This window comes from Symphalangus syndactylus, chromosome 13 (assembly GCF_028878055.3).
Source record: "Symphalangus syndactylus isolate Jambi chromosome 13, NHGRI_mSymSyn1-v2.1_pri, whole genome shotgun sequence".
Lineage (NCBI taxonomy): Eukaryota > Metazoa > Chordata > Mammalia > Primates > Hylobatidae > Symphalangus > Symphalangus syndactylus.
Window position 1 is genome coordinate 60,022,854 of NC_072435.2, and position 18,483 is coordinate 60,041,336.

General features: G+C 39.8%; 1 protein-coding gene across 9 annotated transcripts in view; it reads right to left on the reverse strand.

Annotated features, from left to right (window-relative positions):
* Positions 1 to 299: 299 nt before the first annotated feature.
* The window catches only part of ZNF566 (zinc finger protein 566), a 46,057-nt gene continuing 27,873 nt past the window's right edge, over positions 300 to 18,483 (reverse strand). For 7 of the 9 annotated variants that reach the window (XM_055239696.2, XM_055239699.2, XM_063614150.1 and 4 more), the window contains one exon: positions 300 to 4,437. In XM_055239696.2, the coding sequence (XP_055095671.1) occupies positions 3,413 to 4,437 (1,025 nt within the window). In that variant the 3' untranslated portion in view covers positions 300 to 3,412. Of the gene's footprint in view, positions 4,438 to 10,067; positions 17,718 to 18,483 lie in introns of those variants that run through there. The other 2 variants (XM_055239694.2, XM_055239701.2) reach the window with 2 other exon arrangements.

Below are 18,483 nucleotides of genomic sequence, written 5' to 3' on the forward strand. Positions count from 1 at the left end.
TGGCTCACGCCTATAATGCCAGCACTTTGGGAGGCCGAGGGGGGTAGATCACTTGAGGTCGGGAGTTTCAGACCAGCCTGACCAACATGGAAAAATGCGGTCTCTACTAAAAATACAAAATTATCCAGGCGTGGTGGCACATACCTGTAACCCCAGCTACTTGGGAGGCTGAGGCAGGAGAATCTCTTGAACCTGGGAGGCGGAGATTGCAGTAAGCCAAGATTGCACCATTGCACTCCAGCCTGGGAAACAAGAGTGAAACCCTGTCTCAAAACAAAACAAAACAAAAACACTGGAAATGACTTGGGGAGCTTATTTTATAGAAATAAAACAGGCAAGAATACAAAGTGTTTGTTACAGCATTACTTTTAGATGGCAAAAAAGTGCAAACAATCCATAATATCACAATTGGGAAAGTGGTTGAAAAGGCATTGGTAAATAATACTGTGGAACATACTGTAACCATCAGAAAGACTGTTAGATCATCATCTATTGAAGGAAAATCCAAAATGTACAGTTGAATGTAAAAAAGCAAATTTCAGGGAAATGTATAGTTATCCATTTTTCTGTAAGAACACAATGAAATAAATGTGTTAATGTTTTAGCATGAAGAAATATATGGGTAATATACACAACCTTTAAATATTATTCAGAAGAAAATTGACAGAGGGGAGGGAATGAGGAACGGAGAAGAGCAAAGATAATCATTTTTTCTTTTTTTCTTTTTTTTTTTTTTTGAGACAGATTTTTTTGAGACTCTGTCGCCCAGGCTGGAGTGCAGTCAGGATCTCAGCTCACTGCAAACCCTGCCTCCCGGGTTCAAGCGATTTTCCTGCCTCAGCCTCCCAAGCAGCTAGGACTACAGGCACATGCCACCACGCCCAGCTAATTTTTGTATTTTTAGTAGAGATGGGATTTCACCATATTGGCCAGGATGCCACCTGCCTTGGCCTCCCAAAGCACTGGGATTACAGGCGTAAGCCACTGTGCCCAGCCCCTTTTCTTTTTCTTTAATGGTACTGTTTCATTAATTTGGGTGCAAATGCACTATCTCTATAATTTTAGATGAAGAACTTTATAAAAGACATAGGCACACAAGAAAAGAAAGTAAACAAAATTTCATTTGGCAGTTCTCAGTTTGACAATGCAGAACATTACAACAGTCCATTTTTAGTAATTCTCTCATTTGTAGGTTATTTTTGCTCACTCTACTTTTCTCAAATTTATTATGAAATATTTTACTTCCTTATGCCAGTAAAGTACACAATGTTCAGAGAGACCTGTCTACACAGGATCTAAGAAAAAAGGAAGTGGGGCATAAAATAACAGTTCTACAGACATAAACTTCATCCTTCCACACGTGCGATCTGTCCAGTGTGGGGAGCTGCTTGCTGAGCATGTTTTGAGCACAGGGAAGGCCCATTTCAAAACACTAACTTAACCCCAAACAAAGCTACACTGTGGACTTTATTTTTATTTTATTTTTTTAAGTCTCATTCTGTCGCCCAGGCTGAAGTGCCATGGCGTGATCTTGGCTCACTGTAACCTCCGCCTCCTGCGTTCAAGTGATTCTCCTGCCTCGGCTTCCCCAGTAGCTGGGATTACAGGCATGTGCCACCACGCCTGGCTAAGTTTTGTATTTTTTAGTAAAAATGAGATTTCAACATGTTGGCCAGACTGGTCTCAAACTCCTGGCCTCAAATAATCCTTCCACCTCAGCCTCCCAAAGTGCTGGGATTACAGGCGTGAGCCAAGATGTGTACTTCTATATAACTGAAATAGTTCCTTGAACATTTGATAAAGTTTTCCTTAGAAAGAAACTGGATTTGGTGCTTAATAGTTAACTGATCACATGCTAATTGTTCCCTGTTCTCTGTGTTTATGAGAGTCCTCGAAGAGTCCTAATTTTCTTAGAGTCAATATTGATGTATATTTTCCTTAAAAATCATTTTGTTTAAATTTTCAAACGCATCAGAAAAAAGCATTATATTCAACAGAACCTTTCAAATCTGTAACTATGTTTCTATCTCTGTCCATTTTTTAAATATGACGCTGTTTCTCTTTTCATACTTTTTTCCTCATTAGTGCACCAATATTTTGTTTATGTTCTCTTTTCTTTTTTACTGGGTATATAATGCGACAAAAAGAGTATTAGTCGGAATAAAGTCCTTCGCACACATTATTCCCAGTACTTTCCCCACCAATACCTAGGATTATTTCATGTTCAATAGGAAGTACATGATGATGGGAAATTTTCTTAACTTGTTACCTTCAAAGGGTCTTTCTTCAGTCAAATACCCTGCCTAATGGTGACTAAGTTCTGCAGAAGTTAAAAAGCCTTTCTACAAATAATAATACTGGTGATGATGAATATAATAACGATGACTAACATTCAGTGAGTATGTATTTATCATGTCAGGCACAATTCTAAGCACTTTATGGGTCTTAATTCATTTAATCCTCACAAAGCATTATGAGGTAGGTATAATTATCCCCCATTTTATAATTTTTACTGAGACATGCATGTATATATAAACAGAAAAATGATCAGTAATAAATAATGAACTGATAAAGACTATCCTTTGGGATATGGTCAAAGGGTACATTTGCCTTTTTGTAATGTTTGCATCTATTATAAGGAAAGTATATTCACACATTAATTCTGCAATTAAAAGATATGATACAAAGATGTGCTTAGGGAGAATGTCCATCAGGGACTTGTATTTTGGCATGGATTATGGCAAAATATCTAGAGGAGACTACGATATCCACCAATAGGATTTCATAAGTGATATTACAGTAACACAACAAAACACCATGAAGATAATGAAGGATCTCTATTGAGTAAAATGGTGTTCATGAACATTTTTACAGTAAGAAAGCCTTAATGTTATAAAGAGCAAAAAGAATAAGCCATCTTCAAAAATAAAGAGGTCACTTCTCCCAGGTACTAAAGGTATTTTTAAAATAGTATACAAATCAGGATGTAAACAGATGAAATTTATAGCCATATAAATTTAATATGGATTAAAATACTAAGAATGTAACAATTAGAGAAATTAGGGGAAAAAATGAAAATCACAGGACTACATTTCTACAAAAATTCTCTGATGTTAAGAAGGTTAGAAAGGTGTTAAAGGTGCTGTCATTTTCAGTACGACAGACTGAATTATCTATCATATTGCTAGACTGAATTATCTGATGTCAAGAGAAATGAGAGTTTAGTTAAGGGCTTCCAAAGTATATTCTATTCATAGAGTATTTCTCCAACATTATTTTTCCCAGGTTGAATAAGCTGCAGTCCACAAATAAAATGTTTCTATATTATTCTATCTAGAGGAATTATTCACAAGATAAATTCTGTTTTCAGCCATAATTAAAAGCCTCCCTACACATTTCATATATTGTTTCATCACCAGTACAAATTTTGATGCTGAATAAGCTGTGGGTCATAATTAAAGTTCTTCCCACATTCCCTATATTCATAGGGTTTCTCACTAGTATGAATTCTATGATGACTAATAAGCTGTGAACTCTGAGAATAAGCCTTCCCACATATCTTACATTCATAGGGTTTCTCACCAGTATGAATTCTCTGATGTCTAGTAAGGTCTGAGCCAGAACGAAAAGCCTTTTCACATTCCTTACATTCATAAGGTTTCTCACCTGTATGGATTCTTTGATGTTTAATAAGTTGTGAGCTCTGACTAAAGGCATTGCCACATTCCTTACATTCATAGGGTTTTTCCCCAGTATGAATTCTCTGATGTTGAGTAAAGTTTGAGCCACTGCTAAAGGCCTTCCCGCATTCTTTGCATTCATAAGGCTTCTCGCCTGTGTGAATTCTCTGATGTCGAGTGAAGTTTGAACCACTACTAAAGGCCTTCCCACATTCCTTACATTCATAGGGTTTCTCACCAGTGTGAATTCTGTGATGTCGAGTAAGGTCTGAGCCACAAATAAAGGTTTTTCCACATTCCTTACATTCAAAGGGTTTCTTGCCAGTATGAATTTTCTGATGATGAGTGAGTCTTGAGGGATGTCTAAAGGACTTTCCACATTCCTTACATTCATAGGGCTTCTCAATGGTATGAATTATCTCATGTGTAGCAAATTGTGAGCCATGTCTAAAGGTTTTCCTATATTCTTTAGATGCACAGAATTTCTTTTTACTATTAATGATTTGCTGTAACATAAAGGATGGATGGTGACTCAAAGTGGGCAGATCTTCATGAGTGAATACCAACTGATTGAAATGTCCCCCCTGAGAGCCGAGTTGTTTCTTAAACTGGATATTACATTCCCAATCATCTCTGAAACTGGAGCACTGAAAATCATGTCTTGTGAGCTTTTCCATTATTTCCCACTGGGTTGATTCTATTTCATAAATTTCCTTTTTCAGAAATAATTTCTTGGTCTCACATCTTGATTCCAGGACTGAAAGAAAATACGAAAGTAATCACTCACATTTTTATTATTTGGGAGAAACGAAACTTCAATCAATATGGGAGAATTCAACTGAATTTTTTTACAAATGGATGAGGAAAAAAGAGAGAAGACAGGTTACATAATAAGATGAGGGTAGTGATTAGGAAAACAAAGTAAGTCACTGGTTCCCAAACATTGCTACAGATCAGAATTACATTGGGAAGCTTGCTAAATATACACATGCCTTAGTCCTATCTCCGTTGTTAAAGGATGACTCTAATCATACACACACAAAATATCTCATTGCATATATACACACAGACATATAATAGCATCCCACAGTATGAATTATAAAATAAGGGAAATGGCCAGGCATGGTGGCTCACACCTGTAATCCCAGCACCTTGGGAGGGTGAGGCAGGCAGATCACTTGAGGTCAGGAGTTTGAGATCAGCCTGGCCAACCTGGTGAAACCTGTCTCTACTAAAAATATAAAAATTAGCTGGGCATGGTGGCGTGCGCCTGTAATCCCAGCTACTGGGGAGGCCGAGGCATGAGAATTGCTCGAACCAAGGAGGCAGAGGTTGCAGTGAGCCGAGATTGTGCCACTGCACTCCAGCCTGGGTGACAGAGTGAGTCTCTGTCTCAATAAATAAATAAATAAATAAATAAATAAATAAATAAATAAACAAACAAACAACGGAATGATCACACTGTTAACAGGGCTATTGACAGGATGAAATGAATATGCCTAATGGAAAATTCCCAGGCATCAGTAAACTATGGCCTATGGCCCTGCACCCATTTTTATAAATGAAGTTTTATTAGCCATACTTGTTACATAGCGTCTATGGATGCTTTTGCGCTAAAAGGGCAGAAGTGAGTAGTTATGATAGGGAATGTGTGAACTGCAAACCTAAAATACTTACTATTTGCCGTTCAAGAAAAAGTTTGCCAGCCCCTGGTTAGATATGCATTGTCTAATACAGTAGCCGCTAGCTACATGTGGCTTTTAAAATTTCAAATAATTTAAGTAAAATGTGCATTTTATTTTGAAATAAACAGCTGAATTTGAAAACTCAGTTTCTCAGTCACACTATTCACATTTCCAAAGTTCACCAGCCAAATGTGGCTGGTAGCTTTTGTACTGGAAGTCTGTACTAAACATCACAAATATAAAACATTTCCATCACCACTGAATGTTCTCTTGGATAGCCCTGGTCTGGATTCTGTAACTGGAGGGCCAGAGCACTTTAAAAAATGATAAGGAACTAGAGGGTGGCAATCCAGAAAAAAGCCTAGCTTAAGAAAAGTCAAGTGTGGAATGAACACAGTATGAGTGGTAGATAGGACTCATTTGTGGACAGATATGGTATACATTTCGGGTTTGATGAAAATAGTGTTTGTCTTGTAATTCTGAGATGCTGACCTTTGTTAAAGAGAAGAGAGCACTTAACAAGTACATGAGCACTATAGTAGTAATGACTGACTGGCAGAAAAGACATTTGTAGGTTCAAGAGAAGGGGAGAGAGTAAAATGGAAGGCAGTGTACGGTACTGACAGATCAGAGATACTAGATTCAGTTACATGCGTTTTATACTCAAACTTGAATAATTATAAGCTTTGCTTTCTTGGGCAAATTAGTTCAACTTTCCAAACCTGCAGTTCTCTAATACAATAGGAATGATAATATAATAGGAATGATAGCCCTTACAACTGTTGTGAGGATTGGGATTAATGTTTGTAAATACTATGGAAGAATTTCTGCCAGGCACAGTGGCTCACACCTGTAATCCCAGCACTTTGGGGGCCCGAGGTGGGCGGATCACGAGGTCAGGAGTTTGAGACCAGCCTGACCAACATGGTGAAACCCTATCTCTACTAAAAATACAAAAATTAGCTGGATGTGGTAGCGCATGCGCCTGTAATCCCAGCTACTCAGGAGGCTGAGGCAGGAGAATTGCTTGAACCCAGGAGGCGGAGATTGCAGTGAGCCAAGATCACACCACTGCACTCCAGCCCAGGGAACAGAGCGAGACTCCGTCTCAAACAAACAAACAACAAAAAAAAGAATTTCCATACAAAAGTGGGGACACTAGGCCCGACCCCTTGACTCGTTAAAAAAAAAAAAAAGGGAGAATAGCTAGAAGACTTGAAAGTCACTGACTCTTAGACAAGGAAATGGAAGGGTAAGGAAGGTACAGCTTTGTAAACTATTATAATATACATGTAATACAAATAAATTTTTAAAAGAAATAGTTTGGTCTGGTTACAGAGGGACAGGATCTCAGCTAGTATTCTTATCAGTCAGTTACCCATAGAGAAAGAAATGACTACGGAATGAGATATGATGAAAAGAAAAAATGCGTATAGCAACGTGGTTGAGAAAACTGAAGGCTTTAGTGTTGTAAAAGAGGTCTGAATTCCAGACCTTTTAACTAGCTGAGAGGCCACAGACAAATTATGAAACCTCAATGAATATTGTTTTTATCATCTGTAAAACCGTCAAGTGTATGACACTAGTAGGTAGTCAATATTTTTTTTTTTTTGAGATTGAGACCATCCTGGCTAACACGGTGAAACCCCTCTCTACTAAAAATACAAAAAATTAGCCAGCCATGGTGGCGGGTGCCTGCAGTCCCAACTACTAGGGAGGCTGAGGCAGGAGAATGGCATGAACCCGGGAGGCTGAGCTTGCAGTAAGCCGAGATTGCACCACAATATTTTAGTGGAATAATGTCCTGAATTAAGTAAGGAAGATAGTTTGAAATCATACTAGATCATATGGTAAAAACGTACATCATGCAATCTTTCTCTGACAGCTATAAGGCATTTAATCTGATCACTGAATCCCAAACAAACAAAAGACATGAGAGGAAATCAATACTAGATTTAACTTGTAAGAAACATCAAAAAGAGTTCTTCAAGTAGAAAGAAAAGGACACTAACAATATAAAAATATAAAACTCATTGTAAAGGTATGGATATAGTTATATTCAGAATACTCTGATAATGTAATAATGGTGCATAAATCACTTTTAACTCTAGTATAAATGTTAAAAGACAAGGCTGGGCATGGTGGCTCACACCTGTAATCCTAGAACTTTGGGAGGCGGAGGCGGGCAGATCATGAGGTCAGGAGTTCGAGACCAGCCTGACCAATATGGTGAAACCCTGTCTCTACTAAAAATATAAAAATTAGCTGGGTATGGTAATGTGTGCCTGTAATCCCAGCTACTCAGGAGGGTGAGGCAGGAGAACTACTTGAACCCAGGAGGTGGAGGTTGCAGTGAGCTGAAATCTTGCCACTGCATTCCAGCCTGGGCAACAGAGCAAGACTCTGTCTCAAAAAAAAAAAAAAAGGTTAAAAGACAAAGGTATTAAAAATAAATAAACCGGCCGGGCGCTGGTGGCTCACACGTGTAATCTCAGCACTTCGGGAGGCTGAGGTGGGCAGATCACGAGGTCAAGAGATCGAGACCATCCTGGCCAACATTGTGAAACCCCGTCTCTACTAAAAATACAAAAGTTAGCTGGCTGTGGTGGTGTGCACCTGTACTCCCAGCTACTCGGGAGGCTGAGGCAGGAGAATCACTTGAACCCAGGAGGCAGAGGTTGCAGTGAGCCGAGATCGCGCCACTGCACTCCAGCCTGGGTGACAGTGTGAGACTCCATCTCAAATAAATAAATAAATAAAAATAAAAATAAATAAACCTACAATCATTTGCTAATAGATACACAATATATAAAAGATGTACATTGTAACATCAATAATGTAATGTGGGTGGAGAAGTTAAAGTGTAGACTTTTTGTATTTGGTCAAAGTTAAGCTATTATTATTATTATTATTATTTTTGAGAAACAGGGTCTTGCTCTGTAGCCCAGGCCAGAGTCCTCACTGTAGCCTCAACCTCCTGGACTCAAGGGATCCTCCTACCTCAACCTCCTGCGTAGCTGAAACTAGACATGTGCCACGACATCTGGTTAATTTTTTTTTGAGACAGAGTCTTGCTCTGTCTCCCAGGCTGGAATGTAGTGGCGCAATCTCGGTTCGCTGCAACCTCTGCCTCCCAGGTTCAAGTGATTCTCCTGCCTCAGCCTCCCAAGTACCTGGGATTACAGGCGCCTGCCACCACGCCTGGCTAATTTTTTGTATTTCTAGTAGAGACAAAGTTTCATCATGTTGGCCAGACTGGTTTCCAACTCCTGACTTCAAGTGATCCTTAAACATTTTGGTAGAGACAGGGTCTCACTATGTTGCCCAGGCTGGTCTCAAACTCCTGGGCTCAAGCGATCCTCCCACCTCAGCCTCCCAAAGTGCTGGGAATACAGGTGTGAGCCACCATACCCAGCCTCAAGTTATTATTAACTTACAATAGACTGTTATAACTATGAGATGTTTTAAATATGTAAGCCTTATGGTAACCACAGAGAAAAACTCTCTAGTAGATACACTGAAGACAAAGAGAAAGACATCAAATCATACCACCATAAAAAAATCAAATCAGAAAGAAAGAGTGAGATAGGAACAAAGACACTATAAAACAGTCAGGATTAGCTCGGCAGAGTGGTGCATGACGATAGCCCCGGTTACTTGAGAGGCTGAGGCGGGAAGATTGCCTGAGCCAGGAGTTCAAAACTGCAGTGAGTTATGATCATGCCACTATACTCTAGCCTGGGCAATAGAGGGAGACCTCATCTCTAAAACAACAACAACAACACAAACGAAGAATCGTAAGAGACTACTATGAATAATTATATGCCAACAAATTGGATAAACTAGGAAAAAAATGGATAAATTCCTAGAAACAAAACTACCAAGCCTGAATCATGAAAAAAGAGAAAATCTGAACAGACCAATTATGAGTAGGATAGTTCCATCAGTAATCAAAAACTTCCTAATAAAGAAAAGACAAAGACTTGATGGCTTCACTAGTAAGTTCTATCAAATACTTAAAGAAGAATTAACTCCAATTCTTCTCAAACTCTTCCAAAATGTTGAAGACAGAACACTTCCAAATTCATTTTATGAGGATAGTATTACCCTGATACCAAAAACAGACAAAAAATCTACAAGAAAATTACAGGCCAATATCCCTGATGAACATAGATACAAAAATCCTCAACAAAATACTAACAAATGGAATTCAACAGCACATTAAAAGGATCATGCACCATCATCAAGTGAGATTTATTCCTAGGATGCAGGGATGTTTCAACATAAGCAAAGCAATCAATGTGATACACCACATTAACAGAGTGAAGGATAAAAACCATATGATCATTTCAGTAGATACAGAAAAGTCATCTTACAAAATTCGATATACTTTCATAATCAAAACTCAACAAATTGGGTGTACAAGGAATTTACTTCAAAATAATAAAGGCCATATATGACAAACCTACAGCTAACATTATCCTCAACATTGGAAAATAAAGGTTTTTCCCCAAAGATCAGAAACAAGACAAGGATGTCCACTCTTGACACTCTGCTCAACACAGTACCAAAAGTCCTTTTATTCCTTTTAGGCAATAAAAAGGAATAAAAGGCATCCAAATTCAAAAAAACCCTAGGGGATCTACCATAAAACTGTTAGAAGTAATAAATGTTATTTATTTACAACTCAGTGTGCTCCCACCTGTAATTCCAGCACTTTGGGAGGCCAAGGCGGGCAGATTACTTGAGGTCAGGAGTTTGAGACCAGCCGGGCCAACATGGCAACACCCCATCTCTACTGAAAATACAAAAATTAGCTGGTGATGGTGGGCACCTGTAATCCCAGCTACTCAGGAGGCTGAGGCACGAGAATCGCTTGAACCCAGGAGATGGAGGTTGCAGCGAGCCAAGATCATGCCACTGCACTCCAGCCTGGGTGACAGAGCAAGACTGTCTCAAAAAAAAGAAGTAATAAGGCCTCACACGGTGGCTCATGCCTGTAATCCCAGCACTTTGGGAAGTCAAGGTGGGTGGATCATGATGTCAGGAGATTGAGACCATCCTGGCTAACACGGTGAAACCCCTCTCTACTAAAAATACAAAAAATTAGCCAGCCATGGTGGCGGGTGCCTACAGTCCCAACTACTAGGGAGGCTGAGGCAGGAGAATGGCATGAACCCGGGAGGCTGAGCTTGCAGTAAGCCGAGATTGCACCACTGCACTCCAGCCTGGGCAACAGAGCGAGACTCCGTCTCAAAAAAAAAAAAAAAAAGGTAATAAATGTATGTGCATTCAGTAAGATACAAAAATCGGTTGTTTCTCTACACTAGCAACAAATTATCAGAAAAAGAAATCAAGAAGAAAATCCCATGTATAATAACATCAAAAAGAATAAAATACTTAGGAAAAAATTTAACAAAGGAAATCTGTATATGGAAAACTATAAAACACTGATGAAAAAACTGAAGACATGCCAGGCATGGTGGCTCACGCCTGTAATCATAGCACTTTGGAAGGCCAAGGCGGGTGGATTGCCTGAGCTCGGGAGTTCAAGACCAGCCTGAGCAACACAGTGAAGCCCCATCTCTAGTAAAATACAAAAAAAAAAAAAAAAAAAAAAAATTAGCTGGGCATGGCAGCATGCACCTGTAGTCCCAGATACTCGGGAGGCTGAGGCAGAAGAATTGCTTGAACCTGGGAGGCGTAGATTGCAGTGAGCTGAGATCACACCACTGCACTCCAGCATGAGCGACAGAGTGAGACTCCATCTAAAAAAAAAAAAAATTGCATTAAATAAAAAAGGGGGGTGGGGAGCTAGGGGAGGGATAGGATTAGAAGAAATACCTAATGTAGATGATGGGGTGATGGGTGCAGCAAACCACCATGGCATGTGTATACCTATGTAACAAACCTGCACATTCTGCACATGTATCCCAGAACTTAAAGTATAATAAAAAATAAATGAAGACACAAATAAACGAAAAGATATTCTGCATTCATAAATGGAAAGAATTAATATTGTTAAAATGTCCATACTACCCAAAGCAATCTACACATTCAGTGGAATCCCTAACAAAATTCCAAAGGTACTTTTCACACAGATAGCAAAAACAATCCTAAAATTCATATGGAACCATAAAAGACCCTGAAGAGTCAAGGTAATCTTGAACAAGAAGAACAAAGCTGGAGGCATCACTACATCTGATAGATTTCAAAATAGATTACAAAGCTGCAGTAATCAAAACAGCATAGCACTGGCATAAAAATAGACACATCAACCAATGGAACAGAATACAGAAACAAGAACCCATACAGAACCCATGCATTTATGGTCATTGGATTTTCAATAAAGATGCCAAGAACACACAATGGGAAAAAGACAGTTCAATAAATGGTGATGAGAAACTGGATAGCCACATGCAAAAGAATGAAATTGAATTCCTATCGCATACATATACAAAAGTCAACTCAAAATGGATGAAAGACTTAAACATAAGACACAAAACTATAAAACTACTAGAAGAAAACAGAGGAAAGTTCCGTGACATCAGTCTAGGCAATGATTTTTTTGCATATGACCCCAAAACACAGAAAAGAAAAGCAAAAAATAGAAAAATGTGATTACATCAAACTCAAAAGCTTCTGCACAGCAAAGGAAACAATTAGCAGAGTGAAGAGACTATCCACAGAGTGGGATAAAATATTTTCAAACCTTGTATCTGGTAAGATGCTAATATCCAAAATATATAAGGAACTCAACTCAGTAACAAGAAAACAAATAACCCAATTAAAAAAATGGGCATTTCTCAAAAAAAGACATAGAAACAGCCAATAGGTACATGAAAAAACACTCAACATTACTAATCATCAGGAAAATGGAAATTGAAACCACAATGAAATATCACCTCATTGCTGGGTACTGTGGCTCAGGCCTGTAATCCCAGCACTTTGGGAGGCTGAGGCGGGCGGATCACTTGAGGTCAGGAGTTTGACACCAGCCTGACCAACATGATGAAACCCCATCCCTACTAAAATACAAAAATTATGCGGGCATAGTGGTGGGCACCTGTAATCTCAGCTACTTGGGAGGCTGAGGTGGGAGAATCGCTTGAACCCCAGAGGCGGAGGCTGCAGTGAGCTGAGATTGCACCACTGCACTCCAGCCTGGGCAACAAGAGTGAGACTCCGTCTCAAAAAAACAAACAAACAAAAATTCCCTCACACCTGTCAGAACTGCTATTATCAAAAGGACAAAAAAATAACAAGTGTTTGAAAGGATGTGGCAAAAAGGGAATCCTTGTACACTGTTGGTGGCATAAATTGAAACAGCCATTATGGAAAACAGCATGGAGGTTTCTCAAAACTACCCTATAACCCAGCAAGCTCACTTCTGGGTATATATCCAAATGAAATCAAATCAGTATGGGGAAAAAAAATCTGCATTCTTATGTTCATTGCAGCATCATTCATGATAGCCAAGATATGGAATCAATGGATAAATTGATAAAGAAAATGTGATGTGTGGGCATATATATGTATACACACACACATACACATATACACACACACAATGGAATGTATGTGTATATATATAAATACACAAACACTGGAATATTAAGCCTTAAAAATGAAGAAAATCCTGTTATTTTCAAAAACATAGATGAAGCTGGAGGACATATGTGAAATAAGCCAGGCACAGAAAGACAGATACTGCAGTGATCTCACTTACATATGAACTCTAAAACGCTGAACTCATAGAAGAAGAGAGTAGAATGGAGGTCTCCAGGGGTTGGGGGATGGAGGAAAGAAGATATTGGTCAAAGGGTACAAAGCTCCAGTTACTCAGAATAAAAAATTTCTGGAGATCTAATATACAGCATTATATATTAATAGTATGTACTGCCATGTAAGTACATACCATTAATAGTAATACCAGTACAGAATGTATACCATAGTAACTAATTTATAATACTGTATTATATACTTGGAATTTATTATGGGAGTAGATCTTAATGTTCTTACCACATACACACATATACAAATTGGTAACTATGTGATGTGATAGATACATTAATTGGCTTGATTATGGTAATCATTTCACAATGTATACACATATATCAAAATACCTAATTGTATACTGTAAATATATATAATTTTTTTTTTTTGAGACAAAGTTTTCACTCTTGTCGCCCAGGCTGGAGTGCAATGGCGCGATCTTGGCTCACTGCAACCTCTGCCTCTTGGGTTCAAGCACTTCTCCTGCCTCAGCCTCCCAGGTAGCTGGGATTACAGGCATGCGCCACCCTGCCTGGCCAATATATATAATTTTTATTTGCCAAATATACCTCAATAATGCTAGGGAAAAAGCTGGAATGAATTGTTTAAAAAACTTTCAGAGAAGGATGAAAATGATGACAGAAAATAAGTCATAGGGAAGAAAATATGATGTAAGAAATAAAATGAATGTAAAATATGAATTCTGGAAGGAAAATATGGCAATGATATAGAACCCTAATAAAACAAATTTCCAGGGTTGATGAAAACTCTTAGTATTCAGATGGTTCCCTTTTTGCTGAGCAATATATATGAGGAAAGAGGTTTTTGTTTTGTTTTGTTTTTGCCTCAGCCCCCAAGTAGTTGGGATTACAGGCATGTGCCACTATGCCTGGCTAATTTTTGTATTTTTAGTAGAGATGGGGTTTCATCACCTTGGCTAGGCTGGTCTTGAACTCCTGACCGTGTGATCCACCCACCTCGGCCTCCCAAAGTGCTGGGATTACAGGTGTGATCCACCGCTCCGCTCCCAGCCTATTACTTTTTTTTTTTTTTTTGAGACAGTTTTGCTCTTATTGCCCAGACGGGAATGCAACAGCTTGATCTCGGCTCACCACAACCTCTGCCTTCCAGGTTCAAGCGATTCTCCTGCCTCAGCCTCCTGAGTAGCTGGGATTACAGGCATGCGCCACCATGCCCAGCTAATTTTTTGTATTTTTAGTAAATATGGGGTTTCACCATGTTGACCAGGCTGGTCTCGAACCCCAGCCTCAGGTGATCCGCCCGCCTCGGCCTCCCAAAGTGCTGGGATTACAGTCGTGAGCCACCGCGCTTGGCCACCTATTAATTTTTTTTTTTTTTTTTTTTTGAGACAGAACCTTGCTCTGTTGCCCAGGTGAGAGTACAGTGGCATGATCTCAGCTCACTGCAACCTCCGCTTCCTGGGTTCAAGAGATCCTCCTGCCTCTCAGCCTCCCAAGTAGCTGAGATCATACCCAGCTATTTTTTTTTGTATTTTTAGTAAAGATGGGGTTTCAACACGTTGGCCAGGCTGATCTCGAACTCCTGACCTCAAGTGATCTGCCCACCTTGACCTCCCAAAGTGCTGGGATTACAGGCATAAGCTACTGTGCCTGGCTTCCATAGGATTTAAAGAAAGACCTAGGGTCTCATAGAATAATATTCAGAATGCCTTAGGATACCATCCAAAATCACTCAACATATGAAGAATGAAGAAAATTTTAACTCACGTGGCAAAAGACAACAGACACCAAAATAAAGGTGACTCATGTTGGAATTATCAGATAATGACTTTAAAGCAGCTATTTTAAAAATACTTGAATAAGGAATCATGCACACTCTGCAAACCAATATAAAAATAGAAAGTTTCAGCAAAAGAGTAGAAGATATAAAGAAGAATAAACAAGTTTTAGAACTGAAAAGTGCAGTAGCCGAAATAAAAACCACTGGCTAGGCTCAAAAGCAGAATGGAGGTAATAAAGTCAATAAACTTGAAGATAGTTCAAAAGAAATTAGCTAATATGAATAACTGAAAAAAAGATAAAAATGCAAAAAGAACACAGCCTCTGGGAATGTAGAACAAGAAAAGATTTAACATTTGTGTCATTAGGGTTTCAGAAGGAGAAGAGATAGTACAGGACTCAAAAAAGATTTGAAGAAATAATGGCTGAAAACTTACCAATTTTGTGAAAGATAAAACAAGCAAAGCCATTTTGAGAAGCTCAGCCACCCCAAATAGGATAAACCCAAAGAAATCCATACTCAGACACATCATAATCAAACTGCTGAAAATGAAAGACAAAATAAGTAGTGAAAGAACTGTAAAAAAAAATGTATTACTTATGGGTGAACAATGATTTGAATGACTGGATTGCTCTTCACAAACTCTGGAGGCCAGAAGAAAAGTGGAACAATAATTTATTGTGCTGAAAGAGTGTCAATCCAGAATTTTGTATCTACCAAAAATATCCTTCAGTAATGAAGGTGAGATTAAGATAAGTAATACTGCAAATGTACATTGCAGCTCAGGCTGTGCCCTCAGGGTCTGTGTGGGAGTAGGCAATAGTGGGGACAGTGGTTAGTAAAAGAGCTTGTACCCCTTCTCAAAGGGGTTAAGTGCTTGTTAAATCCAGGAGAAAGCTGTCATGTGAGAATGAAGGTCCAGTGCTGCTTTCCAGCTCTCCAAGGAAAACCAGAAATCCAGATTTCTATATTAAATCCCCTGATAGCTTGAGGCTGGTAACTAATTCGGAACATTAGAGAACTGTAGGGGCAGCACCAAACACAAACGTGTAGGATACACCCTGAGTTACTAGTTTGTTACTTCAATGGAGTTTTCTCTGTTTCTTTGAACTTCAGAAATTATACCAAGATACATCTAATTAAAACTCTTGGCCCGACGCAGTGGCTCACACCTGTGATCCCAGCACTTTAGGAGGCCGAGGCGGGTGGATCACCTGAGGTCAAGAGTTTGAGACCTGGCCAACATGGTAAAACCTCATCTCTACTAAAAATACAAAAAACAAAAATTAGTTAGGCTTAGTGGCGCGTGCCTGTAGTCCCAGCTACTCGGGGAGGCTGAGGCAAGAGAATCCCCTGAACCCAGGAGGCAGAGGTTGCAGTGAGCCAAGATTGCGCCACTGCACTCCAGCCTGGGCAACAGAGCGAGACTCTGTCTCAGAAAAAAATAAAATAAAATAAATAAATAAATAAAATAAATCCTATGGAGATGGTTGATACTTTTGTTTTAACAGGTATTGACCATGTTGGGTTCAGGCTGCAAGTTCCAACAAGCCTTGTGTGGACTGATTTCAGGTCAGTTTTCAAGGCCTTTGCAGTGTGATTTGGATTTGTCCTGTGTGTGCACCACCCAATCCAATCTAAAACTTACATTTTAGTTCTTAAAGTCTTTGATATATTATTTAGGGACAGATCCACATATATTCGGGCAAAAATGAGCCTAAGAGTTCATCAGAGCTGAGTTTTTTTGAACTTTGGGTTTTTTTTTTTTTTTTGAGACGGAGTTTTGCTCTTGTTGCCCAGGTTGGAGTGCAATGGCACGATCTCGGATCACCCCAACCTCTGCCTCCCAGGTTCAAGCAATTCTCCTGCCTCAGCCTCCCGAGTAGCTGGGATTAGAGGCATGTGTCACCACACCCGGCTAATTTTGTATTTTTAGTAGAGATGGGGTTTCTCCATGTTGGTCAGGCTGGTCTCGAACTCCCGACTTCAGGTGATCCACCCACCTCGGCCTCCCAAAGTGCTGGGATTACAGACGTGAGCCACCTTGCTGGGACCAACTTTGGGTTTTCTGAACTTGAACATGGGTTGCTTTTTTGACCTTGTTCGTTTCTGGGATCTTCTTGATACTTTCTAGTTCCCTGGAGCTCCCCTATTCAGTTCTCTAGTCATAACCCTGGGGCTTTAGTTACCTCCCTCTGCTATGTACTTTCTGCAACTATGCCTGGGTATGGCAGGAGGAAACAGAGAAAAAAAGTAATGCGGGTTCACTCCACAGCAACTCTAAAAGGAAAAGAAGGTTCCTATCCCTTGTAGTTTTAGATACCTGCAGGCCCCCACTGCTTCCACTATTGCTGCTGCTACTGTGAGATTGTCTGGAGGCTGGGACATGCAAAAACATGGGGGAAAATATAGACATATATTTGTGTATATATACATATATGTATACATGTACATATGTATGTGCATACACACAAGCAAGAGATTGCCCCAGTTTCTCTGGTGTTAAGAATCCCATTTCCGGCCGGGCGCGGTGGCTCACGCTTGTAATCCCAGCACTTTGGGAGGCCGAGGCGGGCGGATCACGAGGTCAGGAGATCGAGACCACAGTGAAACCCCGTCTCTACTAAAAATACAAAAAATTAGCCGGGCGTGGTAGCGGGCGCCTGTAGTCCCAGCTACTCGGAGAGGCTGAGGCAGGAGAATGGCGTGAACCCGGGAGGCGGAGCTTGCAGTGAGCCGAGATTGTGCCACTGCACTCCAGCCTGGGCGACAGAGCGAGACTCCGTCTCAAAAAAAAAAAAAAAAAAAAAAAAAAAAAAAGAATCCTATTTCCTCTCATCCTGGCTAACGCGCTGAAACCCCGCCTCTACTAAAAATACAAAAAAATTAGCTGGGCGTGGTGGGGGTGCCTGTAATCCAAGCTACTTGGGAGGCTGAGGTAGGAGCATCGCTTGAACCCAGGAGGCAGAGGCTGCAGTGAGCCGAGACTGTGCCACTGCAAGCCAGCCTGGGCGACAGAGCAAGACTCTGTCTCAAAAAAAAAAAAAAAAAAAAAAAGAATCCCATTTCCTGTGCCTTCTGACAAAACTAGAAGGCTTATCTTGGGCCAGGCGCAGTAATCCCAGCACTTTGAGATGCCAAGATGGGAGGACTGCTTGAGCCCAGGAGTTCAAAATCAGCCTAGACAACACAGGGAGACCTGGTTTCTACCAAAATTTTAAAAATTAGCTGGGCATGGTGGCACACCTCTGCGGTTTCAGCTACTCGGGGGCTGAGGTAGGAGGATCGCTTAAGCCCTGGAAGTCCAGACTGCATAGAGCTGTGGGTTCACCACTACATTCCAGCTGGAATTATCTCTGTCTATATCCTATGCAATAAACAAGTCAACTGCATTTGTAGACCCCCCAAAATATATAGAAAATACCTAGAAATAAAATATAAAATGAACTATAAGCCCTTTTTTGAGATAAGTTTATAAAAATACACTGAAATACCATCAAGAAGGCCTAAATAAATGGAGAAAAGTACTGTGATCATGGCAAACATGATTTAACATAATAAAGATATCAGTGACTACTAAA